General features: G+C 39.5%; 1 protein-coding gene across 6 annotated transcripts in view; it reads right to left on the bottom strand.

Moving 5' to 3' along the window:
• The window catches only part of LOC140462906 (protein phosphatase EYA1-like), a 251,083-nt gene that overhangs the window by 167,651 nt on the left and 55,912 nt on the right, over positions 1-27,520 (bottom strand). For 2 of the 6 annotated variants that reach the window (XM_072556368.1, XM_072556370.1), the window contains exon 2: positions 1,086-1,210. The exons of 1 other annotated variant lie outside the window; for it this stretch is intronic. In XM_072556368.1, the coding sequence (XP_072412469.1) occupies positions 1,086-1,206 (121 nt within the window). In that variant the 5' untranslated portion in view covers positions 1,207-1,210. Of the gene's footprint in view, positions 1-287; positions 310-1,085; positions 1,211-17,262; positions 17,413-17,669; positions 17,691-27,520 lie in introns of those variants that run through there. 3 more of the 6 variants (XM_072556371.1, XM_072556367.1, XM_072556372.1) reach the window with 3 other exon arrangements.

Raw genomic sequence — 27,520 nt, forward strand, 5'->3', positions numbered from 1 at the left:
GGTCAACAATTGAGATGGGAAATCAGGAGGAAGGAGGAAGGCTCTTCTGTAATTAAATAGTATTGTGTAGATGGAGTGAATTTGTAGCCTGACAAAATTAGCATTTGGTTGCTGGAGGAACATTAGCATTGGGAGACGTTTTACTGGTCATGTCAGACTTCTCAATGCCTAATACAGGAACATTGAAACGCATTTAAAACGAGACTGAAAAAAATCACAATGGGACAATGGTAGTGACAACATCTTCCAGATAGTTGTTCAGGTTTGTATAACAGCTGTAAACAAACCTGCTAGATTTGTTCTCCTACCTTCCTTGCCGTTTGATGAGACTGAGATGTAATTAATGTGAGCGTTGTTGAAATCTGAATTGTTGGGACACTTGATGCTTCCTGTCAGATTGTGTGGGATCACCAAATCTAACCTATCTCTAGGTTAGAAGATCTGAGCTCAAGATGCACCTACCTCAGATGAATGCCATAGAAAGTCGATTAAAATATCTACCTCAAAATAATGTTCTTGATGACAAGGGATTTGCACTGTTAAATGTAAATAAGATTGTTATAAATGCTCAGACCTGCTGAGCTTTTCCAGCAATTTCCATTTTTGTCTGATTTACAGCATCTGCAAATTTTGCAGTTTTTTTATTATAATAGGCTTTGAGTCCAGTCACACAGCCTTAGCACACTGTCTCTTGACCACTTCAGAGCAATCAGTGTTCTGAGAACTGAAGCTGACATGATGAGCATAATATAAATACAAACTGTTGCACACCCATGGTTCCAGTCAAAAAAAAAATCAAAGTGTGCTATGAGTAATTTCCAAAGGACAAAAAGACCTTTTATTCTATGAGTCAAATACTTTATTGCTCATCAGAAGTACAATGAACTCTGAATACTTTCTTGCAGAGATCTTCCTTCTCATGATGTAAGTATGACTTATGTAATTGTTTGTGCAACATTCAAAGAATTCTGACTATCTCCATTTTGTCATCTTCTTGTCATTTTCCCAGTGTGACAACATCTTCCAGATATTTGTACAGATTTGGATAACAGCTGCAAACAAACCTGCTAGATTTGTTCTCCTACCTTCCTTGCCATTTGATGAGACTGAGATGTTACTAATATGAGCGCTGTTGAAATCGGAATTGTTGGGACACTCAATGCTTCCAGTCAGATTGTGTGGGATCACCAAATCTAACATTTCCATGCACCTGACAGAAAAAAGTAACAATCAGTACAAGGTCATCATTCATCAGCAAATGCATCTATTTCAATGAAAATTAATTTTCCATGAAAATTCCAAATAGATTGTTTCACCAATACCAACAGCAAGTCTTCATGAGAACTCTAGGAATGCCTTAAAATATCTTGGAAAATCAAAATACACAAGTAATTTTGCGATCTATCCATATATTTAAAAAATCTAAAACTTTCAAAACACAGCAATATAACTGAACACTATTAAAGTTAAGCAATCAATTTTGGTGAATTTGTGATATAGTAATTCATTTTAATTAATGCTGAAACTTTCATGTCTTTGCACACTAAATTTTCTGAAATTCCTGAATCCCCTACCTAGAATCTGTAATAAAATGTTCACAGCATGTTTCTACAAATATCAACATAGCAAGTTTTAACTTGGCACAGAACTCTTTTGCTAGGTACTGGAGTTGAAATCTCGAGTGTTGGAAATCTGAGTTGTGAGGACTGACTGGAGAGGTGTATTGAATTCTGGGCTTAGTAAATCTTCAATCATCGTGTGACCAGCCATAGACATTAGTGCTGCAGCTCCCTTAGGAGCATTAGAGATTATTAACTCCACATTTAAACAAATACACATTGTTTCAGTTTCATTTTTGTTGCAAGTTTACTGCCAACAAATAGAAAAAGAAATACTCTTAACTCATAAATAGTCATTGATCTGGTCTGAAGAGATATTCACAAGACATCTCGAATGACTGTTTGTTTATAGTAATTTTGTGGTAACTTTTCATTGGAAAAATCTGTATCACTGCTCTCATTAAAAAGAATGCCATCAAAAATGTAATTATTCTCAACAATCAATCCTCTTTCATGACTGCTGAAAGTTGAATAACATTCTACTCCACCACAGAATGCTCTATTTTCAGTCACCAAACCATCTCGCGTCCAGGAGGACAATAGAGAATGCTTAAAGGATTCGTTTCCAAGTAGATGTGATCCAAGCCACTGGATCATGGCACTGGAATAACTAATTATTGTGATGGAGAACTTTTTAAATCATTTACATTTACGACAAGGAATTCTGCCATGAACCTGCAGAATAGTTAATGGAACAGTGAGCCATGTTATGAAACAGAGAATGTAATGATGTAATCAAAATAATGGCCCCATCTCCTCAGTGAATCTCCACCAGTAGACATTTTTCTCAATTCAAAAATACAATCAACTCAGTAAAGTGATTTGTACCCTGCTAATTGCGATAGAGCTCCATCATACATGGATGTGGAGGAAATAAGAGAGCCTCAAAGTCAGAGGAAGTCATGGTCACACTGTGCAGAGCTCTGGTCAGACTGCACCTTGGTCCAGTTCTAATGAACAAACAATGTACAAGTGCTGCAGACAGAGTGGAGAAGGATCGCAAATCTGATCACCAATATCAGTGGTCTGCATTATGAGGAATGACTGGAAAACCCCTGGACTATTCACCCAGGAAAAGAAGCATTTTCACAACAAGAGAAGTTATAAGGAAAAAAGTTAACCTTCATACTATATGAGGGGGACAAAACATCAAATTAATAAATGGAAGTTTTAGGACCAAATGTTCTACAATTCCATGCTTTGAATAGAAGACCAAAATACTGCAGCTACTGGGAATTTAAAGTATTCAAAAAAGCTGCAGAAATTCAGCTACCCAGGGAGCATTTTCACAGAGAGAAGCAGAGTTAATGTTCCAAGTTTATGACTGTTCATCAGATGAAAATCCATCTTTGGGGTGTCATGCTGGTTCAATAGTTAGCACCAGGAACCCAGGTTCAATTCTATCCTTGGGTCACTGTCTGTGTGGAGTTTGCACATTCTCCTCCTTGTGGGGCTCCTCCCATAGTCCAAAGATGTGCAGTTTAGGTGGATTGGCCATAGGAAATGAAGGGTTTTGGGATGGAATTGGGTGGGCTGCTCTTTGGAGGGGTGATCTGAACTTGATGGGCTGTAATGCTAATGTTGCTTTTCTTCACAGATGCTGCCTGACCTGTCTCAGGAAAGTCTGGAGATAGGAGGGGGTGAGGTGGGAGGCATCAATTAGAAAGGCAGGGTAAGTGTTAGAAGCAGTGCAATAGGAGGGTAAGGGAGCATTTATGTTTCCCTTGGCCTCACAATTACATAAGGAAAATTAGGTGGAATTTCCATTTTGGGCAAAATTGTGAATCTTGACACAAATTGCAGCCAAACTTGTGCTAATGTTCAGGAGTGTTGTCTTTTATCAAGTAACTGACAAAAACCGTTGCTCCGAAAGCTAGTGCTTCCAATTAAACCTGTTGGACTATAACCTGGTGTTGTGTGATTTTTAACTGTGTACACCCCAGTCCAACACCGGCATCTCCAAATCCTGACAAAAACCATTTGCTTGTTACCAAATATAAATTCTTTCATGAACAAGTGCAAACGGTTTTGGTGATTTTGTTTTTAATTGCTTTGAAAATATTCCTTAATGGGTTTAAGTTGTGCAGTTTGATTCTTACAGCTGAAAACTAATTAATCACAAATCATGCATTTTTGATCGCAGCACCTAATCCATTAATTGAGATTACACTGACATTAAACATAAGGCATGGCTTTAAATGCTAGTTATATTCGTGGGCAGTCATTTTCTTGGCAAAATGAAAAATGCATACTTTAAAACGTGCCTATTAAATGTTTTTAGCCTCAAAAAGAATCAACTTAATTTTTGGAGCTTCCTGGAATCAAACAAAATTAATGAAAAACTCCAATAGCTGAACTTGAGCAATGGCATGGGTAGTTTCTTTGTCACATAATGCTTTTTTAACTAACACAAGAGATCTCAGAAAATTAGATTTGTGCTCAACATATTTGACACAAACTTACTGGTCACCTTTTGCAAGGGTTTCATCAAATTGAGCAGTAAATAACTAGCACAACAAAGCAGGAAATCTAAGGCATGATCTTTTTAAACCTGGAGCCTCCAGTGGTGCATTGGTGGGTCACTGGAGAGCACCTGAAGAAACTGCAGCATGCACTGCGCAAGACATGGTCAATCCTAGACTGTTTGGCAAAGACGTCTGGTTACAAGCATTTAGACCAATGATATGCCGACACAAGAAAGAGACATCAGTTTCAGGCAGGCAGCTGAGACACTTACTGAGCAGCCCTAATCAATATGGTAGCTGTTGTAGATCGCAGCACAGATTGAGCACAGACATGCCACTTGTTGTACTATGTAAAAACAATGACTGCAGATGCTGGAAACCAGATTCTGGATTAGTGGTGCTGGAAGAGCACAGCAGTTCAGGCTGCGTCCGAGGATACTTATCTCTCCACCCTTCAGACTCTCTGCCTGTATTCCTGATGAAGGGCTTTTGCCCGAAACGTCAATTTTACTGCTCCTCGGATGCTGCCTGAACTGCTATGCTCTTCCAGCACCACTAATCCAAAACTTGTTGTACTGTACCCATTCTAAGCCCATAAAACAGTGACAATGCCCACTGAAATTCCAGGCTACTGTGCTTTCAATTTGTTATTATAAAGAAATCTTTAAGTTTAAAATGTGGCTACCATTTACTCAATGAAAATACTCGTATCAGTTTGAGAAGGTTATGACCTTAAGACCTAGTCCAGGAATTGAGCACATGTTCAAGGCCAGCACCCCAGTGCAATACTGACAGGTCTAATATTGATAAACATGACTGCCTTTTTGGCTGCAATGGAGTCCCTGTCTCCAACTCATTTAAAATCGGTCCCTAACCATTACACCAGAAACAGGGGAAATGGCACTGTATTTCTGGGACCTTGCAGCTGCTGTTTCTATGAACGAACATATTTTAAAGAAAAACTGGTTTCTGTAAAGTGTTTTAAAATGTCTTAAGAAATTTGAATGACATAAAAGCAAATTATTTTCTTTATATCTCATTCATTGGATACCACTATGGCTGATTAGGAAGCATATCAAGACGGCAAACATGGGATTGACAAGACTGGTCAGCAGATTAACTCCAATAATAACTTTGCTGCAACTTTCACAAGGCAGATGAAGTGGTGCCTGAAACTGAGAAGCAGGCCTCTACCCCAATCACATTGTCCGTATTGATTGCGATTCTGAAGAAAGTGTGAATGGGGTGATAATACCACGCAAACTTCAGCCAAAGATTTAGGCTGGCCAGGTGGTGTCTGCAGAACAGGTCTGCACACACTAGTGAGATTCTCCCCTTTCTTCATCAGTACATGAGCCATCCTCTGAGTCGCTATAGGAATGGGTAGCAGATCACCATGTTCCAATAGTATGGATGGCCCTCTATGTGGTTCCACTAAGGCAAGCATATTTGACCTCATGATCTTTTGTAAATTATTTCCCTCAATTTTAAATTGAAAATGTTTGCTTTTCAGTAATGATGAACCAAAATTCAGAATGCCTTGAATCAGAAGGGTTGAAATAAATACCTAAATGACACAAGACAGACCCTGTAAGTGCATGTATAAACTGAATTCAATGTATGAATGCAAACCCTAATTAATTGAATTGAAGTGTTTATGAATTGTTTAAGCACTGAGGAGACGGAGGGATTGTAAGCATGCTGAGTCAAGTTTCTACAGCACATAAAGCTGGGCAAAATAAAAATAAATGACAGGAGTCTGATTAAATTGAGAAACTTTCACATTTTATCCAATGTCCTTTAAGCGAATTTAGGACAAAACTGATATTAAAAATTGGCTTCAGCCAGCTGAATCTCTCCAGGACCACACGTTTCTCGAGCAAGGGTGACCCATATAAACAACAGCCACCACAAAACAGCGGACTACGCAGCAACAGTATCTTGCATTTGTAGTGGCTTTTAATGTAGCAATACTGTCCCATGCTTCACAAGGCTGTTATCAGATGGGATTTGACAAAGTGCCACATAAAGAAAAAACAGGACAGTTGACCAAAAGTTTAATAGCAGAGGTAAATTTTACGCAGTACTTGAAGGGGGGGGGGGGGGGGGGGGGGGGGGTGGGAAAGAGGGTGAAGATGGAGAGAGGGAGAAATTCCAACAGAAGCCAAGTGCCTAGGCAACTGAAGATATGGTGGACCAAAAGACATTGGGGATGCAAAAGAGACTGGAATTTCAGGAATGCAGAGTCCTTGTAGAATGGAAGCACTGAACAGGTTTTAGAGAATGGTGGGAATATGGAAGTATTTGACACAATGATGAACATTTTAAAATTGAGATATTGCTGGACCAAGAAATCAGTGAGCAGTGAAAAAAAAACAAATAATCTTAATGAATTTTCCTTGTGTCTTTCCAAGCTCTATTCAGAATTGAGGTCTGTTAAAAGTATTTGTGGATATAACAGGTTATTGTAAAGTAATATAAATGAATTGTACCAGAGTCGATGGTTCTATTGTTCATCTGTTAAAACAAATGTGTCGAGGAAGGTCCCGACATCGTAGTTTGACTTTGTAAAGTGTCTGTCCAGTTAAATCCTCAGAGGTTGAAATTCTACAGGATATCTTTCAATTGTCTGTTTATTCTCAGCAAACAACATCATGGAAATTCAACCTGCCCTTATATCTGTTTATGTTAAGAAAATGTCTTGCTTGGCCATTTTGGAGGACAGTTCAGAGTCAACCACATTGCTGTCACCCTTGAGTCACATTCATACCAGACCAGACCAGGACAGGGCAGCAAACTGCCTTCCCTTAATAAAACACCATATTTTCATGGTCAATCAAAATGATACATTAGAAATAACACTCAAACAATATCATTACTGATTACAGTTTTCAAACAAATTACATACTTATTTAATATTTTCCAATTGATATTTGAACTCATGCCTCCAGATCATTAAGTCCAAGGTCTCTGGATTATTGGCCCAGTGACATAGCCACTACAGTAATATGCCCATAACATTTAGTTATAGCATGTATTCTGCAATCACTGCTGAGTGGCCATTATGTATTTCATTCAAATGTCCTCTCACTTATAAGAATATTTGGAAATACTTTCTCAAATAGGATATATGAACTCTTCATGGACTCAGTATTGTGTTGATTCCATACAGCATCAGTGGTTTCTGTATTTAAAATGTAAATTAATCTTACCCATTGGTTGTGACCAAAAAACAAACTAGGGCAGAAAATGATTGTGAGAGGAGCAGGAGGGTGGCCAACTGCAGGCTCAGAGAATGTTGGCCCCACCCCTCTAATTTGCTGCATAGATCGGAGGGAGGAGGAGATGGTTGAATTGGTGAGAAGTGGCATTTTCCACCTTCCACCTCCCCCTCCCCCTCCCCACCTCCCACCCCACCTTCCCCCCAGACAGCATGAAAACTCCATAGCAGCATTGCCTGGACTGCAGGTTGGTCTATAAGGAAAGCCTGACAGACCCCAGAGTGTGATCAGTCAGCGGACTTTGGGAAGGGATTACCTGGCACCTCAGGGAGGTAGGGTGAGTGGGATGAAGGGGGAAGGGGGTTTGATGCATAAGCAGATTGGAAGGAAGGAGGGCATTATCTTCTTGAGAAGAGAAATGTGACCCCAATGGGCTAAGAACACCACCCTGAAGATATGTTTCCCTTCCCATTAACTGTTTTACTGAAGGTATGTTCGCCTTTCTAGCCTATTGTTTGGAACATTTAAGAAAAAGACTGTCCTTCATGTATGCCAAACCCACGTCAACCATTTTCTGGCATGAGCAGTATAACATTTGGATCAATTAAGCTCAAATGATCCTTCATTGCTTATTTGCATAGAATCAGTGAGCTATTGATTTCCTGTTTGGAGGTGAGCTCTGTTGTGTATGGGAAAATGGTGCACTAGCTAACTGCTCTTTACTGCATGCCCCACACCTCACTAAAAATGCACCCAGTGGGACATTTGAAATCAAACCCCTGGTCTATCTTTAGTGTTGTTTCCATTATTTGGCAACATCAGGAGAGACTGTTAGGCACCTGATGCGATTATTAATGATGGTATATTGTGATTACGACAGAATAGGTCAACACAGCTCATGCCACAGTTGAAAATTGTAGGTTTCATGAGATTTGGTCAGTTTAGGGAAACCATTGGTGATCTGTAAACACAACAGACATGCTGAGAGAATCCTGAATTGTAACAAAAACTTATGCTTAAAAACTTGACTTGAGTTTGGTCAAATTATGGACAATTAGAGTGACACATTGAATCAGCTTTTAGAGACCAAAGGACTTGAAAATGGTCCTATTCAGAGAATAAAAGACAAGAAGCTGCTGCATTCTGAGGAAATGAGACCTTTGGCTTGGATAGGATGTCCTGATGAAGTGAGCGCCTCACAAGATTTTTCTCAATCTGTCAATTGATTTGCTAACGCCTAGAGCAAATTGTGGTTTTGAAAGTGACACAACTATCAGAGCCCAGCTGCTTTTGTACTGAGATTTGAAAAAAGCTTAGAAGTGCAAGATTTTAAAAAAAACTGAAAGACATTTTTTTATGGGGCACTCTGACCCAACATCATCGTGTTGTTGCATTATAATTCCCACATTCTAGGAATCTGTATCAGTCTTTGTCAGAAAATTATCTTTATACACTGAAAACTCATTTTTTTGTACTACTCTGGTATTTACTGGTGGACATTAGAACATAGAGAAAAAATAGAAGATTGTATGACTCCCTTTGTGCCATTGCTCTAACCTATACAATTACTTTGTGCCATTGATTGGTTACAGAAAGTTACCCTCACCCACAGAAGCAAAGGATAAAAGTGACAACTGGTTTCAAATGTAACAATATGATCTTGCCGTGTGACTCAGACATTTGTGGGGTCTGATTTGCATTCTTGGAGCCCGAGGCAATGACATATGATGAAATAGTTGAACTCAGCTTTTGCAAGAGTGTTCCAGACTCGAGTCAGAGAGCAGAACACAAGAGATGACAGCTGTGTGTGACTTCAAAAGGTTCCCACTGCTGTGACCAGCATATGGATGTCTCTGAGACACACTTAGCAGAGCTCACCTTTCTATTCATTGTTCTGCTTACTTTACGCACAGCCAAGAGATTAATAGTAGCTATGAACTTATTCTTATTTTGGAAAACAGGTGGTACTTTCCAAATTAATTACACTGGCCACACAACTAATTTCATTCTGCATAAGGGTATATGTTTTACAAGAAAATAATCCTTTTTTTTGATAACTTCTTGCATTTTAGTCTTAACACTGTTATAAATGGACTTTTAAAAAAAGGCATGAGCATCCTTTATGTACACCTAATAGATCTGCAAGAATTTTACTGCAAACAGTGATCTTTTAGAACCTCAGCAATATTTGTCCTGACAAGTTCCTCATAGTTTTGGCGCATGAACCCATTTGTTATAAATTTGTTTGTGCGTAACTGATTTCGGGTGGCGTGTGCCAGAATGATTTATAGCGCTGATGTCATTGTATTTGTAAATTTACTATTAATAACATATTAAAACACTTCTTCCTTGGTCCAGCTTTTGATAATGCTGTAGTCATGGTTTTCAGAACTTTGCTCTCTTAATCCCCGAGTTGCAAATTCACGGCAAATCTAATCTTGTTAAAATCAGGAAACAATGCACCTTTACATTTAAGATAAAGGATACAGCCAGGTCATTCCCAATCTGATTCTGTAAACAGCTGCAAAGAAATGTCGGGGGTCAACCATTCAATCATAACTTTCCCTTTTGATTTTCCTTCCTTTCTTCTTACCCAGCAATCTCCTACTTGAAGAATTTTGTACCGGGAATTGAGGAGTATCCAGTTAAAACGTATATGTGTCCAACCTCTGAACTGTAACATACACCACCCAGAGAATGATTCTTTAATTTTCAAATTCTGCTGACTTAGAGTCATAGAGCTGTACAGCATGAAAACAGTCTCTTCGGTCCAACCTGTCCATGCCATCCAGATATCCCAACCATCGGCACTCGGCCCATATCCCTCCAAACCCTTCCTATTCATATACCCATCCAAATGCTCTTAAAATGTTGCAGTTGTACCAGCCTCCACCACTTCCTCTGGCAGCTCATTCCAAACATGTACCACCCTCTGCGTGAAAAAGTTGCCCCTTAGGTCTCTTTTACATCTTTCCCCTCTTACTCTAAACCTATGCCCTCTAGTTCTGGACTCCCTGATCCCAGGGAAAAGACTTTGTCTATTTATCCTATCTATGCCCCTCATAATTTTGTAAACCTCTATGAGGTCACGCCTCAGCCTCTGACCCTCCAGGGAAAACAGCCCCAGCCTGTCCAACCTTTTCCCATAGCTCAAATCCTCTAACCCTGGCAACATGCTTGTAAATCTTTTCTTAACCCTTTCATGTTTCACAACATCTTTCCGATAGGAAGGAGATCAGAATTGCATGCAATATTCCAACAGTGGCCTAACCAATGTCCTGTACAGTGCAATTCTACTTGGAGGAGGTATTAATAAACAATGATTCAGGAATCTTTACAGAAGCTGGTCAAGAGAGCTGCTGCAATCAAGACTTGGATTAATATTTGACCAAGGGAAGGGCTGGGAATTTAGAAGCAACTGCCCATTGATGTAAAATGCCCCTCAGCAACACCCATCAGGCTTCACTGTCTGTAGGATGTTTAAGCCAGTTCCCTCGAATGAAAAACTGAACAGTTAAAAACAGAGCCATAAAGACTCAGAAAGAGGCCAATTGGCCATTGAGTTCATGCCAGCCCTTTGTGGAGCAATCCAGTCAATCCCATTCCCCTCTCTAATACTCTAGAAATGTCCAACCATTTCCCTCATGTGCCTATCCAATTTTCTGATGAAATTATTGCTTCTCTTTGTCTTTAATTGCTTTCATAGACAGTAATATCCAGATGATTAACACTTGCTATTCCAAAAAATATTTCTTCATATCCCTTATATTTGTATTCTAGCTTTGTACCATTTGTGAATGGGAACATTGTTCCTTTGTCTACCTCTATCAAATCTTCCCCAATCTCCTTTGCTCCAAGGAGAATAATCATAATGTCTCCAACCTAACTTTGTGGCTAAACTCATCCATCCCTGGAAGATTTTTGGTAAGTCTCCTCTGTACAGTGTCAAGGAATTTCATAACCTAGCTAAGCTATGACAACCAAAACTGGATGCAATGTAGCCTATTCAGGGCTTCATAAAGGTTCAGCATAATTTCCCTACTTTAGAATTCATTGCTTTTACTAATACAGACCAAGATTCCATGTGCTTCCCTAATTAGTTTCTTAATGTGTCAGTCACCTTCAAAGTACATGACCTCGAAGTTCCTATTGTTCCTATATGCTCTTTAGAACTGTGCCATTAAATCCATATTGCCTCTTCTTTCCACCAAAATGCATCAACTCATATTTCTCTGCATTAAACTTTGTCTCTTCCTTGTCTGACCAATCTGCTAGTCTTCATGAGACTCACTGTTGATTGATATTAGCCTCAATGTCACATTTCTAAGTTGGGCATCATTGAAAAAGTTTGAAGTTTTACTCTGCATTTATATGTGCCACAGAGCCCCGACCATGTGTGAACAACAGACTACCAACTCTCTCCCTCTGTTTTATTGTTATTGATGTCTCAGGGTTGATTAATCATAGACGTGTAGCAACATAAACTATCTCTAATTCTTACCATTATGTGACTGGCTACGGTTGAGAAGGGGTGTGTTTAGGGATTCGGGATGCAGTGGTGCTTCTGTGGGCCAGAGGTTCAAGTTTGAGTCTTATCTGCAGTGATATGCCAGAATAGGTTGATTCAAAATTATTTAAATAATCTTGTGGTGCCCTTACCTCTGGGCTGGAATGCCTAGAACTCCCCAATGAGTCCAAATGGCCTTCTTTTGTTTGTTTATGACTCTATTTTTATGTGTTAAGGTGTGCTAGTGTTTATCACTGAGGGTGAAGAAGTGTGTGTTCAGATGTTTTATGATATTTTTGTGGTGTCCCTGCTTCTGAGTCAGTTTTAATTCCCACCTGCTTCAGAATTGCATCATAACAGACCTGAAAAGGTTCATTCAAAATATTCAAATTCAAAGGCAATGAAGAGAAGGTAGGTCAAGAACTAGTTTAGTAATTTGTTTCCCCAAAATGAGTGGGGTGTACAGCTGAAGTGTAAAACCTCCCAAGAGGTGGCACAGTGGCTCAGTGGTTAGCACTGCTGCCTCACAGCAACAGGGACCTGGGTTTGAGTTCAGTCTCAGACGACTGTCTGTGTGGAGTTTGCCCATTCTCCCTGTGTCTATGTGGGTTTCCTCCAAGTACTCCAGTTTCCTCCCACAGTCCAAAAATGTGTAGATTAGGTGGATTGGCTGTGATAAATTGCACATTGTGTGCAGGCTAAGTGGCAAATGCAGGGTCCCAGGGATAGGGTGGGTCAGTGAGTCTGGGTGGGATGCTCTTCAAAGGGTTGATGAGGCCTTGATGGGCTGAATGGTCTCCTTCCATACTGTAGGGATTTTATGATGATTTTAAATGGGCCACGGCTCTCATCATGACTGATGCTTTCTAATCAACCCCTTGAGAGGTGTTATTATACAGTTCTGGAGCAGCAGAGACTTGAACCTCAGATGCTGGTTCAGAGGAAGGGACAATACCACTGCCCCAAATGAACCCTAAGTAGCAACTTGATGAGTACAGTAATTTATGTTATTCAGCATCCCATTCTATCCAATTGTTCAAATTGACCCCTAGATGCTCATTTTCCAAAACAAACTGCCATGGAATTGAATAATGATGGTTTTGATTAAACCACACATTTGACCATGCCTGGATACACAAATATCTGAAAATGTGGAGTAATATTTGTCATGAAAAATTCCATTGATAACACTACAATTATAAATTCATCATTACACCATAAAATAAAATAGTCCAAATCTGGTCCTACTTTACCAAAATAAAATCATGCTGATTTCAATTGGGCAATCTTATGACAGGAAGTAGTTCCCTATTTCCTTATGTTGCTGAAATATCACTTAAGACAGCCATTTGTTTAGTTGAATTGCAATCAAATGTTTTTTACTGTAAACAAATATCAAAGATATTTTTCATATGGCTCAAGGGATTTAAAAATTAGACATAATTCCTCGTGCCCAAAGTCTACAAATAATAAATAGCTAGTACCATTTCACTGATTCTTTGAATCGAACTATTCAGAGAGACAATGACACACCTCGGGAAAAGGAGGGACTTGAACACAGGTCTTCTTGGCTCAGAGGGTCACTACCACTTTACTACAGGATCCCCCAAGACCGCATCACATAGTGACTGCTACTCATCTCCTTCACTCAGTACTTAACACAGAAAATAACTTTTTCCATGATAGCTGGGGAAATAAGTACCTTATCAACCGTCGATATCATAGAAGTGAACATTCATAAGGTGGCATATTTAATTGAAGAACTGAATCTTACATCTTGAAAGCAGGACATTGGCTCATCAAGTCTGTGTTGGAGCTTTTACTCCGTGAGCTCCATAGTCTATTTCTTTAAGCCATTCAATACTTTAACCTTTTTTGCAGCCTGTCCAAATCCAATTTACCAAAAAACAGTCGACAATTCAGAAGAGCTACTGGATTCAAAATGCTCACTCTGGTTTCTCTCTACAGATACTGCCAGACCTGCTGAGTTTCTCCAGCAATTTCTGTTGTTTATTTCAGATCTCCAGCATTGATAATTCTATGCTTTACCTTCCGAAAACATTTCTCCATTTATCATAGCATCTTTTTATTAACCATGTTCTACTTCCCCTCAAACTGCGCCTCTCATTGTTCGCTCATTATTAATTTTTTTTGTTTCGCTTAATGCCCATTATATTGAAGACTTTTTAATGGCTCAAATGTCTAGAACTAGATCAGACAGGCCTCCTGCGATACTGGTACCCACGGCAGAGTCTCCTCCAGGTTGTCAGTGAATGACAGGTGTTCCTTTTCATAAAAGGCAAATAAACCGCTCCTCCCTGACCAAGTTGGTCTGGACAGAGATTGCAGAGGATATGAACAATGATGGGGTCCACCAAAGGTCCTGGGTCCAGTGTAGGAAAAGGGCCAACAACCTATTCGAAACAGCACAGGTAAGTTGAACAGTTGCACATCATCAATGGGATGCTCATGGAGTCATGAAGTAATATATCTTTGTTAGTGGGCTGCTGGGTCAGTCATGCAAATGCTAGTGTAGCCTTAATACCACTTGAAAACTGAGTCCACATTATATGGCAATTTTACTTTTGTGAATACCTTTTGTGTGATGGGGTTGTGTACAGACAAAGGGATTGTGGGTTAGCTACATATAAGGTTTCTGCTAAAGGCATCCTTTCAATGTGTATGTCCCCTCCACATTCCCTCTGTCACTGACCTCACGTCATTCAATAAGAGAGATGCCCCTCCATTCATTCAGGAGAACCCCTGAAGAGCAAAACCTTTAAAGCATGAGACCTCCAGCAAATGCCTATCATGGTCATCAAATACAACTGGGCAGTGCACTGAGCAGACTGCCTCTACCTCAACTGCTGATGGCCAGATTGCATCAAGGCATATTGAGCAAGACAGATAATGTAAGAATTCAAGGGACCACAAAGGTGACATGCAATTAAAATTAGTTCAATCTATCATATGTACACATTGCAAATTACGTTGTTCATTTTATTATTGAATGCATCATGGTAATTTCTTGGGATAAGTTTAGTCAGAGCTAAATGTCTTAGCATGCCTCATGGTTGACAATTATTAATTGCTACAAGGAAGTTGGGGATATATATTTTAATATAGAGAAACAACATTGTGCAGTGGCATTTATTCTTTATCGGATGTTCATGTGGTATCTAATTTTGTATTTGCCAATATGTGGGCATGGCTGATATTTTGGATTCAGCTAGTCCTTCCTTATACTCATATATATTCAGTAGCAAAAGGTTTGGCTGAGATTACTTTCAAAAGGGACAACTGAACAGTTGTAGGTGCACTCAAAGCCCAAGTGAACATATGATGATGCAGGATTTGAATTCTCAGCTATGGTAAGCTAACTGTTGTACATCCAAGTGTGAAACAAGTGTCATCAGAACCAATATTCACCAGTGAGTGTTCATGGCAATGGGAATTTGTCACTTGCCTTGCTAATCTACTTGACAGAAGATGCAAATTCAAGGGTAGCTACAGGAGGGATTCTGGTAGCACCGGTAGATATTCTGAACAAGCAATGAAGTTCTGGCGGTGGGACCATGCTGGTGTATGAATAGGGTGCATATGAGCTTGGCCCTGGCATCTGTTATAATCAAGTGAAATCTTCTTAGACTCATTCAATTCACTCATGTGAGGAGGACTATTGCTCCTGTTGAAGTGTTCTCTGTCTTGCAATGCCTTGACTGTGTATTGCATCTCCTCTGCCAGTTTTGAACCAATCATTATTAATGTTCAAAGCTTCACTGTATTTCTTCCCTCTGTCACTCTTGACCTGTCCACTATGCCCTTTGACCTTGTGACAGTGAGTGTGCACATGCCAGCTCTCCTCCTTGACCTTACCCCCCCCCCCCAGTATCTTGCAAGAGACATTTCTCCTCCTACACCCTTCCTAGATCATTCTTGATGTATTCTTGCAATCCCTTGACTCAGCATCTAGAACCTTCCACACTCTGTACCTCCTGCTAGACTAAACCTGCGTACTTGGCAAACCTAACCCCACAACTATAGATCCTTGCCATGATAGACAGCATCTTCACATCAACATTGAGGACCAAGCAATGGATTGTAGAGAAACCACACTTTTGGCCTGTCATTTTGTATTCCCTGACTGATTCTCCCTGACTTCAAGATGACGCTAGTCCCTTCTTGTTGTTTACGTCCACTCTCTTCCTTTCCAGCTCCTCTTCATGGCCCAAGCCTTCACGTCCCCTCCAGCCCCAGTTTGACTTTATCCCAGTATGTTCTGCTCCCCTCCTGTGCAACATAAAAATTGTAACAAAAACATTCACTTTAAAAAAAATTGACAGATTCAACTGGCACACCCCACTCTTATGCCATTGTGCAACCTCAGCTTTCCCAAGATTTAATAATGCAGATAGGACATAATTTGAAGAGATTTCAATACAACGAATATTCACAGAATGCAAATGTAGAAAATAGGAAGCTGCTGCCAGACAACATGAGGCCTGATTTGCCACTGGAACATCACCAACTTAATCTTTATACCTGAAGACACAGTCAGGAAACCCAGAGTAAACCTGTCACTTAATTACCTCAGCCTGCCATTACAGCCCCATCAAATACCATACCGTACAAAAGTAGACAAGTCACCATGGTCCTACCAGATTATAGGACTGATCTCTCATTAGAGAGAGATGACTGGTGGTAGTTTAACCTGAGGGTCACCAGACCTCCGGGAGTGGTTGAGAAGGAGAATCCTCTAGGGTAACATCAACTGGTTCGTTAGATCAGTTGGTTGGATGGCTGGTTTGTGATGCAGAGTAATGCCTACAGTTCTGGGTTCAGCTCCATGCATAGAAATATGTACATCTTACTCACTAAACAAAGGCAGCTGGTAATCCTGACCATATATTGTGATCTTATCGTGCCAAGGAGGACTCAAATTCATGTGGCAAATGCACCTTTGCTAACCTGATTAAGCAGAAATCCCATTCAGGAATAGTGAGTGATTGAGTAAATAGGGTCTGAATGGGTACAGGAAGAAAGCATTAGGCTGCTCAATAAACATGAACTGCACACAAGGTGCAAACTGCACCAGTGGCAGTGAGTAACTTACCTTGCAGGTTAACAAAAACTTTACAGAATCGTAACGTGTAACCCGACGAATAAATAGGAACTACAGGGCTGCTGCGATTAACAGCGCTTACTTGTCTGAATAAACATAGTTTGTTTAATAGGGTGAACAGCCCATCACCAACATAATCATTCTACTAATCACCCTCTGTCCAACAAAACAGCAAAATGACCTATTATTTGGTACCCGTCACGACAAGAGATCTTTTTTCTCCTAATTGACTTTATACTGGAAATATAATTTTTTTTGCAATTCTTAACGCTTTTTCAAATATTTAGCTCTGATTAAATCCCTACTCATTGCCATGAGTTTCACTCACCTGTTTTCTAATAGCATCAAAACGCAGTAATCAATTAAACTCAAATCTGATAAAAGCGAAACAAATTTCCCATTAATACAGGTCCATCTGTTGCACATTTCATTTTATGAAGCTAGGAGCCAAATGTGAAAGGCAGATTTCTACCAGCCAGATTGGAAGCAAATGCTTTCTTTGAGCGTTATTGTGCATAGGTTAGTATTACTTTGGTCTTTTCTTCTGCCTCCTGGATATCTGCTCCTCCCCCAATCGCAGAAAGCAGCAGAATGACTGAGGGTCATTCATTATCGCAAGCAACAGCTGGGAAGTGGACCTCCCTGAAACTCTTCGACTCATCATGCAAAACAGCTTAGTCAAGGTAAGCATGAGGATATTCCGGCAGAAAAGGTAGCTCCTAGCAATATACTCACAGGAGAGAAGTCAAGCATTAAGTCCCCAGTGAGGTTCAGCATTTAGCAGCGATTTCACCCTCCCCCATCGCCTCAGTTGCAATAAGAACTTCGCAACCCTTTCCATCTCAGCATGCTCACAGTCTGTCCCATTGTGAATGCATGTTCATACTTTATTGATTAATGTGGATCAGATGTGACTTCTGCTGTGAAAGTTTATCTATAGACACTCCCCCCAGTCAGTGGCCTAATTCCAGGGGCTGCTGGCTGAAGACTAACTGACCACCCACCTGCGGCTCAAATGAAACACGTCTTTATAAAATGTGAGTATCTGAGTGTTGACTGGAGGCTGATTCTACAAAACGGCATGACTATTACAGTCCGCTCCCCTTCCCTTCACACACGCTTCGATTTCTAAAGGAAACTGATAAGAGGCAGTGAGCACCTTGTGTAAACTCCAGGCTTGGCAAGCCTTTCAATTCTGTACAGTATGAAGAAACACTCAGCTGAATTAAACAAAAGGTGTGCAAATCTAACGTGGTGGAGGAGGGACAATTTGAGATTCACAGGGACAGTCTCTGGCAGCTGGATCACGGCCACCGATTGCAAATGGCATTGCATGCTTACCCCCCTCCGTTATAATCAGTACTTAAGTTAAGAATGAAAAGCTGACAGAAGTACAAAAAGCTAAGATTTAGAGTTCATCGGAAATAAAATACTCTTAACAGTTTTAAAAGTACATTTTTATAGTTTTGGATTGATCTAAAGTTGTACAAATTAGATTGAAGCCTTTCTGTTTAATCCAGGTTCTGAAAAATCACTGAAGAAGCTATTGAGAACGTACGTCCAACGGCAATTGTTCATTTATTTTTCTCATTACAGAATGGCTCAGATAATGCACCACCTAACCTGCCCGAGACAGCTGCACATTACTGAAGTATCTTGTACCCTGGGATAAAGCTCAACAAATTAAATTTGATTTTCTGCAGAGTTGTACAGAAATGTAGATTCTCCCCACCATCTTTTAAAAACACATTGCAAGCATTTTGATAAAAAGGAACTCAAACACACACACAGAAAATATCATTGAATTAAATATGGGAAGTGTTTGGCCTCTTCAAGTCAGAGAAGTTGTTACCGTACTTGCACATTTCAAATCATTTTTTTTGGTATGGGGCCATAACTCAGTCACAGCAGGAACAGCTTTGGACTCAACCAATTTAATAATGATTATTCACGGAGCGCCTTGTGGAAATGTCATTGTTGTTCCTACTAATGAATTTCACCCTCCGATATCCTTTGCTGGCCCCACATTATGAATTTTTTAGTCATCTGTCACATCAGCAAGAGTTCAACAATTGGATTTTAATCTCATTACAATGAAGTTACTGGGTGATTCGTAGTGAAAGTGACTGTAAAGTAATTTAGTTTGTGAAAAAAATAACAAAAAACTTATTTTCAGTCATTTTGCTGTAAATTTCCCAGAAAATATTAAATCCGAGTCAGAAGGCAGAGGATTATATTCAAAATGTAATGTGAAAAGGAGTCCTGAAGTTCCTGTCTTCCATTTTCTATCTAGCTTTATATTTCTTTGTGCTGTTCTTTAATTTTTCCTCCCTCATATTTTTCCTATTCATTCTATTTGATTGCTTCTGTAGCCTTCTCAGTCTATTTGACATCATGTGTAGGTACCTACTCTTTCCTGTTGGAAATAACTTGCATTTTTATGGTATTATCAGTCTTGGGACATCCTACCGTGTTTCATATCCAAAGAAGAACCTCTGAAGTGCCATCACTGCTATAATGTATGGAAATGTGGCAACCAGTTTGTACACACTCAAGATTCCATGAATAGCAATGAGGTATGTATCAGGTAATGCTTTTCTCTTAGTAACTATTGTTTCAGGATATATGTTGTCAAGAACACACTAAGAACTCTCCATCTTTCCTCTAAAGTTCCAGGGAACCTTTTATGCCTATTTAAGAGTGCAGTTTGCTTTTATGTCATGACTATTGAGACTGTGTTGATTTTCATTCCTCCTGTTAATTAAATGCCTTTTCCTTTGGGTTATCTCCAAAAGTCCAATTGAAATATAGAATTCAAGAATCCACAACTTTCAATGGTGAAGCACCAGTCAGTAAGATGGGGATATTGCTAATTTTGTAGCTGGTCTGAAACAATTTCTGTTTGGCAGAGGGTCTGTTTTGGTTATTGTCTGTGAATGTGGTTGCATTGATTGGGGTTATACTGGAAAATGAGATCAGTTCAGGTGCAGTAATGTCCACAGATGGCTTTGAATAGGGTTATGTCTGAAACAGAGTGGTGGTAGATTGGCTCAGGTTCCATCTGAAAATGATGTCTTCTGTCTGAATGGGGTTTGGATTTGGTTAGGTTCTTCCAGGAAACTGAATTAAGCTGGCTGTGGTTCATATGATAAGGGGATTGAATTGGATTCTGCCTGAAGGTGGAATTGGACTGGATTGAGTTCTGCCCAAAAGTGAAGCAAGACTGAAGAATTGGGTCGGTATTTGCCCGAAAGCAGGGTTAGTTCTAGATGGACTTCACTGAAAAACACTTGAGTGGTGTCAGGTTCACTTTGGGTGGGGAGTATTAAAGCTAATCAATGTTTCTGTTGTGTTGGAGTCTGGGCTAGTGGTATTTGTTACATTAAACATCCAATTTATTTTTAAAAGCTTACCCGTGAATAGTGTGTAACGCAGAAGTTATCAACATTAGAGTGGTGCTGGAAAAGCACAGCAGGTCAGGCAGCATCTGAAGAGCAGGAAAATTGACATTTCAGCCAGGAGCCCTTAATCAGGAATGAGGCTCATTCCTGATAAAGGGCTCCTGCCCGAAACGTCGATTTTTCACGCTCTTCAGATGTTGCCTGACCTGCTGTGCTTTTCCAGCACCACACTAATCTTGACTCTGATCTCCAGCATCTGCAGTTCTCATTTTCACCAATGCAGAAGTTGTGCTCATCCTATCTTGTGCGTGATCCCCGGAAGTTACCTTTCACCCCATGTGGTTGGAAGACTAGCAAGTAAGGAAGTGTATGTGTATATATAACAGAATAAGCATCATTCTACTCTTTGTCAGAGAAACAGTAAATTCAGTGTGTGGTTCTTACATTTGTATTAGGGTGCCAATGGATAAACTGCGAAGTTACATTGCAATAGTCATTAAATAATGACTTGGTGAGATTATAGATAAAGCCAATGATTTGGTATATGAGTCAATTCCTGAAAGTTTCCAAACTTGCCACGTAGAACACAATTTGTTACTGGAATTTTGCAGTTTTGTATGAACTGTCTTGGACAAAGTAAAAATGCTTGTTTAAAAAATGCCTATTTCAATGTATCACTTTCTCTAATTATGGAGATAATTCAAACAGAGAAAAGTATCTATCGTTACGCTGAACAATATGATATATTTATGTATAATTTTACAAAATTATATTTCATTATATAATCTGATACATTTAAATTTACATACAGCTGGCAATATTTATTCAATTTTTGAAATAAATCTGATGTATCACATTCTGTCATCATAGTAATAAAAATGGAGCACAGACTTTTAAATTCCATCATCTGATTTTTATACTTGGACGTTCACAGACTAAAATGGTTTTAAAAAAATAAACATACAGACTAAAAATGGCTATGCAATAAGTTGACCAGGTTAGCCTAACTTCGTGAAATTGAAATAGAATAAACAAAATTTTCAGTATTGAAATTAACATTATTATCAACAGACATAGAAACTGGTTATCTTGAAGAAACACATCTCCTATCTTGATTTACACCTATTTATTACATTTCACATATTGTAGATGAAAGGTTTTAGAAGCAAGGAGTTCATACATTGGAATATACAAACAAGTTGTACTTCAGGGAGTTGCTTTTGGATGAGCAGAGGAGATAGATTTGTAATTGGAACCAGCTAGAAAAAGTCTTTCCTCAGTTTCTCAATTTAAAAAAAAGTCTGATGACAGTGTTGATTAAAAGGAAACATCCAAATACCAAGAATTCAAAGGACAACCGAAACATTCACTATTGAAGCTGGTAAAGGGCATTAATTTTAAAAACCGTGGTCTTAGGTTAAAACCATACACGTCACGGCAACCAAAGAATTGGAAACTGTATATTCCTTTCATCTTTGTTTTGAACTGGACACTATATCCCTTTTTTAAAAATGTTGAACCTGTGTGAATGCGTGCTTGACATTGTTCTTTTGTTATTTATTTCAAAGTCAGCAAATAATAAAATTGCTCTTACTTTCTCTCAAGAAAATTTTGTAATTTCCTCCTCACTGGTGATTCAGATACTGGCTAACTACATTTTTAATAGAGAGATGTCTAGCTTTGTGCTAAAGAGAACATAAATCTTTGTTGCACTCAAGCAAGGAGGTTGAAAAGAGGCAAGTCAATTCACTTCTCCTCATCTGTTTCATTGCTCAATATTATGTTATGTAGGTCAGGAATAAGGCAAGAAGCGGGTTTATTTAAGTCTGTACTTGGCCAATATAACTAATATGGACAATTTTGCTCAGAACATCAAGGGGATTTCTCCTTCTTCAAATGATACCATCAAACTTGAATTGGAGATGCCGGTGTTGGACTTGGGTGTACAAAGTTAAAATCACACAACACCAGGTTATACTCCAACAGGTTTAATTGGAAGCACTGGCTTTCTGAGCGCTGCTCCTTCATCAACCACCTGATGAAGGAGCACCGCTCTGAATGCTAGTGCTTCCAATTAAACCTGTTGGAGTATAACCTGGTGTTGTGTGATTTTTAACATCAAACTTGAAGCAAGCAACCGAATCAACTGGACAGGTATATATTATTAGGCCAAGTGAAAAGATAAAATCTCCATTAAGAGAAAACTCAAAGAACGGCACTAATCCAGCGTGGGGAATTGCATGAAGCGTTTCCACGAAGAAACCAGAACCAGCTACACTCAAGGTTTCTGCCAGCATTCAGGGCAACACAGTGACTCAGTGGTTAGCACAGCTACCTCTCAGCACCAGGGTCCCAGGTTCGATTCTAGACTCAGGTAATTGTCTATATGGAGTTTGCACATTCTCCTTGTGTCTGTGTGGGTTTCCTCTGGGTGCTCTGGTTTCCTTCCACAGTCACAAAGATGTGCCGGTCAGGTGAATTGGTCATGCTAAATTGTCCATGATGTTAGGTGCATTAGTCAGAGGAAAATGGGTCTGGGTGGGTTACTCTTTGGAGGGTTGGTGTGGACGTGTTGGGCCAAACAGCCTGTTTCCACACTGTAGCTAATCTAATTCTGAAAAATAAATGCAAATCAGTCAAAATTGAAAAGCATTTGAGAAACAAAGACTGATTTGCATTGCTTTTCACCAAGACCTGGATGGTAGTGGCTGCTGTTTTGCTCATTTCACTTCAAGTTTGCTTCTGCTTTCATTTGCAATCACAAAATTGACATGCAGGAGGTAGTATGTACATGTGTGGTTGTTTCTTAGATTCACAACAGATCACTTGGAATGACTGGGAGAGAGGCTACAGCTGTTTCAAATTGTTTCTCCTTCATTTCAATTTTTTTTGTGCTAAAATTGTACTAGCCCCTGCCTGGTCTGAGGATCATGGTATGCATTCCATAACAAGTGTTTGACTCGCACATTTATTGGCCATTTATGTTGTGTAATCAGATGCTTCAAGATCCCACATGATTTTGATTAGCAATTCACTCTGGCAAATCAAGGCTGTGTGTGTCTATTAAAACGAAAGCCAGCCAGGGTGTGGTGTTGGTGTTGCCACATGCTGCTGTATTACAAGTAGCCAGGAAGGAACAATACATTTTTCACACCGAATCAAACATAGGTTGGTGGTTGGTTCCTGGGGGAAAGAAGTGGTAATCATAACGTAGAAATTTAAGAGTGAACTGCTATATATTGGCAATCAGAAAACTTTCTCTCATAGGAGAAATACTTACAGGTTACAGGTATTGGTCAAGCTACAATCATTATCAAGGAATGGGAAAGACCAGGCAAAGCTAAGTGAGGAGGGGTAAAGAAAGGAAAATAATAACGTGCTGACTTTGTGAAAGTACGGTTAATTATGGTGCCTTTGTATCAGACAACGTGATGTCAGGAAGGATAGCAGGAATAGTTTTATATTACTCCAGCAAACAATTAGTACAAAAAAGATGTCTGACTGACTTCTTTAAATGGCTGTAAATGAGTTCTATTCTAATCCAATTGCTATCTGAACAAATAATGGGGGAGAAATTGCTCCATGTCATTTCTAGTGTCTGGCTGAAGATTAGAAATTGATTTCTGGACACAGTCTCCCCCAATGTTCCATGTCCAATTCGCTTGAGGGTGTTTAATTTCTTCCTTCATGGGATATAGGCTTCATTGACTGGGCTAGCATTTATTATGTTTGTCTTAGAAAAGGTAGAAGTGAGTGGATTTCTGATCCTTGCAGTCCATTTTTTTGTAGGTACACCCATAATGCTGTTTGAGAGGAAGTTCCTGGATATTAACCCAGGAACAGCAATATATTTTCAACACAGGAAGGTGAGTGTTTCAGGGGGTAACATGCAGGTGACCATGTTCCTATACATTTGTTGACATTGTCCTTCTACATGGTAGTGGTCATCAAAATGGAAGGTGATGGTTGAGCAGGCGTGCTGAATTTCTACAGTGCATCTTGTAGATGGTACACACTGCTGTGATCCTATGAGTGTGACTATGCGACACTGTTTCTTGTCTAATTCTCCCACTGTTGACAACACTGCCCTGATGTTTAGTTAAGAAGACTTTGCAGGGCTGACGGGGCTTATTTTGCCATGATTATTTTGGGTGCCAAGTTTGAAGCAGTTGGTCTGTCTGGTTTCCTTTCTTTAATGAGACAGTGTCGTAGCTTGCTCAGTCATTTCAGAGGGTAGTTAAGTGTCAACCATATTGCTGAAGCTCTGGAGTCATATGTAGGCCAGGCCAGGTAAGCAGAGCAGATTTCCTTTCCTAAAGACAGGACATTAGTGAACCATGGCTTCCTGATCACTGCTGCATTTTTAATTCCAGATGTGTCCTTTGAATTCAAATTCTACTATCTGCTGTGGTGGGATTTGAACCCTGTTCCCTGGAACTTTACCTGGATCAATGGATTACTAGGAAAATTATAGTATCACCTCTAGATCACTAGTTCAACAATTATGCCATTGCTTCCTCCCAGATGTCCAAGTGCCTGACATAACCTTCTGAAAAATGGGTACGCCCCTTCAATATTCAACTCAGGAGTCTCCTGCCTAATTTAGCAACTCAAAGGCTAACATATTAAAAAAAACATGCATTCATATTTCAGTTTTCATGACCACTGGACATGTCAAAACATCTTACTTTGAAGTGTAGTTACTTCTCTAATGTGGGTAAAGCAATAGCCAATAAACGTTCAACAAGCTCTCACTAATAGCAATGTGGCAATGACCACCTAATCTGTTAAGTGAAGTTCATCAAGGGATAAAATCAATTACACTATGGGTTTCCTGCTCTTCTTCACAATAGTGTATGGAATGCGTCACATCAACTGACCAGCTATTTGGAACTTGATTTAACATATTATTCAAAGTTTGCCACTTCTGACAGTGTAGCACTTCCTCAGAAATGTACTGGAATGTCAATCTTGGATCCTGTGCTTGAGTTCCATAGTTACATTTCTGTCTTCTTGCTCAACAAAATATGAAGGCAAGAGGAGCAAAAATGCTTTCACAAACATCAGAGTTCCCCTTTCCTGTTCTCCCTGCATTGAAGCTGGCTGAGATTTTATCAGAAATCTGTAAGAAGGACTCTAACCATCACAACTCTGTAAATGGGATCTAAAGTATAATTTTCAGCTTTCTATTGAACTCTATTCAATGAAAAATTGTGCCAAATAGAAGTGTACACACAAAATGCAAGCAAATATCAGAATGGTTTGTCCTATTTAATTGTATCTGTTTGATTGGGGAATAAAGTTCAGAAACTGGCAAAACGTCCATAAAATGTAAGGTACAATATTGGCCAAATATTAATGAAAGGTTAATTTAAGGCCCTGATAAGTCAGTTTCAATTTTCTAGCATGGTGTTAAAAGATGTTCTATTTTAAATAGTTACTTGGTAGAACAGAACATGATTACTGCTGAAAAGAAAAATGCAGTCAAAACTTGTTGCCTTCCATTTGTCAGGACAGACACAAGAATGCCAAATTTCAATTCCTCAAAGTTTCCTCCAATTAGACAAATGGATGTACTAAAGGCAACAATTTGTGGTATTCCCTTTCCCTCATCCAAGTTCACATTCTTTCAGTGTCAAAGTGGGGCATTCATTCTAACCAGTGGTTTTCATGCCATAAGAATTTGACATATGATTGAAGAGAAATACATTGTCTACATGGAGGAAACACAATTGTCCCTTGGGAGCAAGAAACCGACTTTTTCAACATCATGATTCTGCCCTCCATTGGGCAAACTGTCAAGGAATGGGATTGTCATGGAGTGCTCTCTTGAGTGGCAACAGGTTCTACATCCATTTAGTGGTGTGGATGGACCAAGAGTGCCCTTCAAGTTGAGAGGAGCAGGAGGCCATGATGCAAGGTAGTTGAAAGGGAGGGCACTTAAACACAGAGGCACCTCTTTCCGACTTGCCAATATTTTAATTACAATGAGAGTCAGCAGCCAGGGCCTCAAATGGTCCTGATTACTGCTGTACTCTGCGAGGCGGGAGGTGGAATCCTTTCAAATTGCTTGGAGCACTTTCCCCCCTGGCTGCTGCTGGGCATCATTTCTAAGCATTAAACTGGGTGCCACACGTACAGGAATGGGCAGACTGCATGAAATTTTCCAGTCAGCCTCTTTCAATTGACCTCAGTTACGTTCCCAATGAGCCTGGTTTTGCTTTTATGTTTGTGTCTTGCTCTCTCCCACCCACACCTCCCCTCCCCACTACACCCCTTTGCTGGCCTTGATGAGACCTTGGCAAAAGAAATGCCTAGAGGAAGGACGTAACCAGGAAAAAAGGCACTTTGGCTGGTGGGATTAATTTTTGACCCCTCCCATATCCAACCTCAGTCTCAGTGCACTCAGTTCAACATATAGGGCATACGCAGGTGCTTAGTTTTATGAAATAAGCTAAGTCGAAGTAAAGATTACAATGTGTGGTTTTCATTAAAGTTTCATTTCAGAATTGATTTAGATCAGAAATAGGTTACAAAATGCTATTATCTAACAACATCAGTTCAGTGTACATAAATTACGAAGTTACAGGGCAGTCTGCCCAAAGTAATTTTAGAGTATTACATATTAGATTTCAGAAACATTTAATACTCATAAGGTGAATAAAGGGAGCAGTTTCTTTCTGTTATGCACCTTGTAATAGGGATTAGTGTTGTTCATATTATTTCGGCTTTACCCCCAAACTTTAGCTATTGAAATATCTGATTTTGTAGTGACTCAGTCAATTTCCAATGTATGAAATAGTTTGCAGGATATTTGGAAAATGCTGCCATTTTGAATGAATAGTTGAAGTATAACATTAGCATATAAATCCTTTGTTAAACTTCAATGGCTTGGATTTTGCAGTCATCAGCAAAGTAACTGTGTTTGCCACTGACCTTCAAGGAAGCAGACCACAAAGATCTATGATCTCCCCCTTCCCATTGTCAATTCCTGGTGCCAAGTCAAAAGGATCATAGGCATGTAGGTGCAGTGATATTAAAAAACAGCATTAGCAACCAATTACAGTAAAGTATTCTCACAAACAGCAATCCAGGAAGTAAAAATTGCTCAAAATTTACCCTCATTTTTAGATTTCACAGAGATGAAAACAAATGAGTGATACGCTCAAAGCTAAAATAAACTTT

This window comes from Chiloscyllium punctatum, chromosome 37 (assembly GCF_047496795.1).
Source record: "Chiloscyllium punctatum isolate Juve2018m chromosome 37, sChiPun1.3, whole genome shotgun sequence".
In the NCBI taxonomy this organism is placed as follows: Eukaryota; Metazoa; Chordata; class Chondrichthyes; order Orectolobiformes; family Hemiscylliidae; genus Chiloscyllium; species Chiloscyllium punctatum.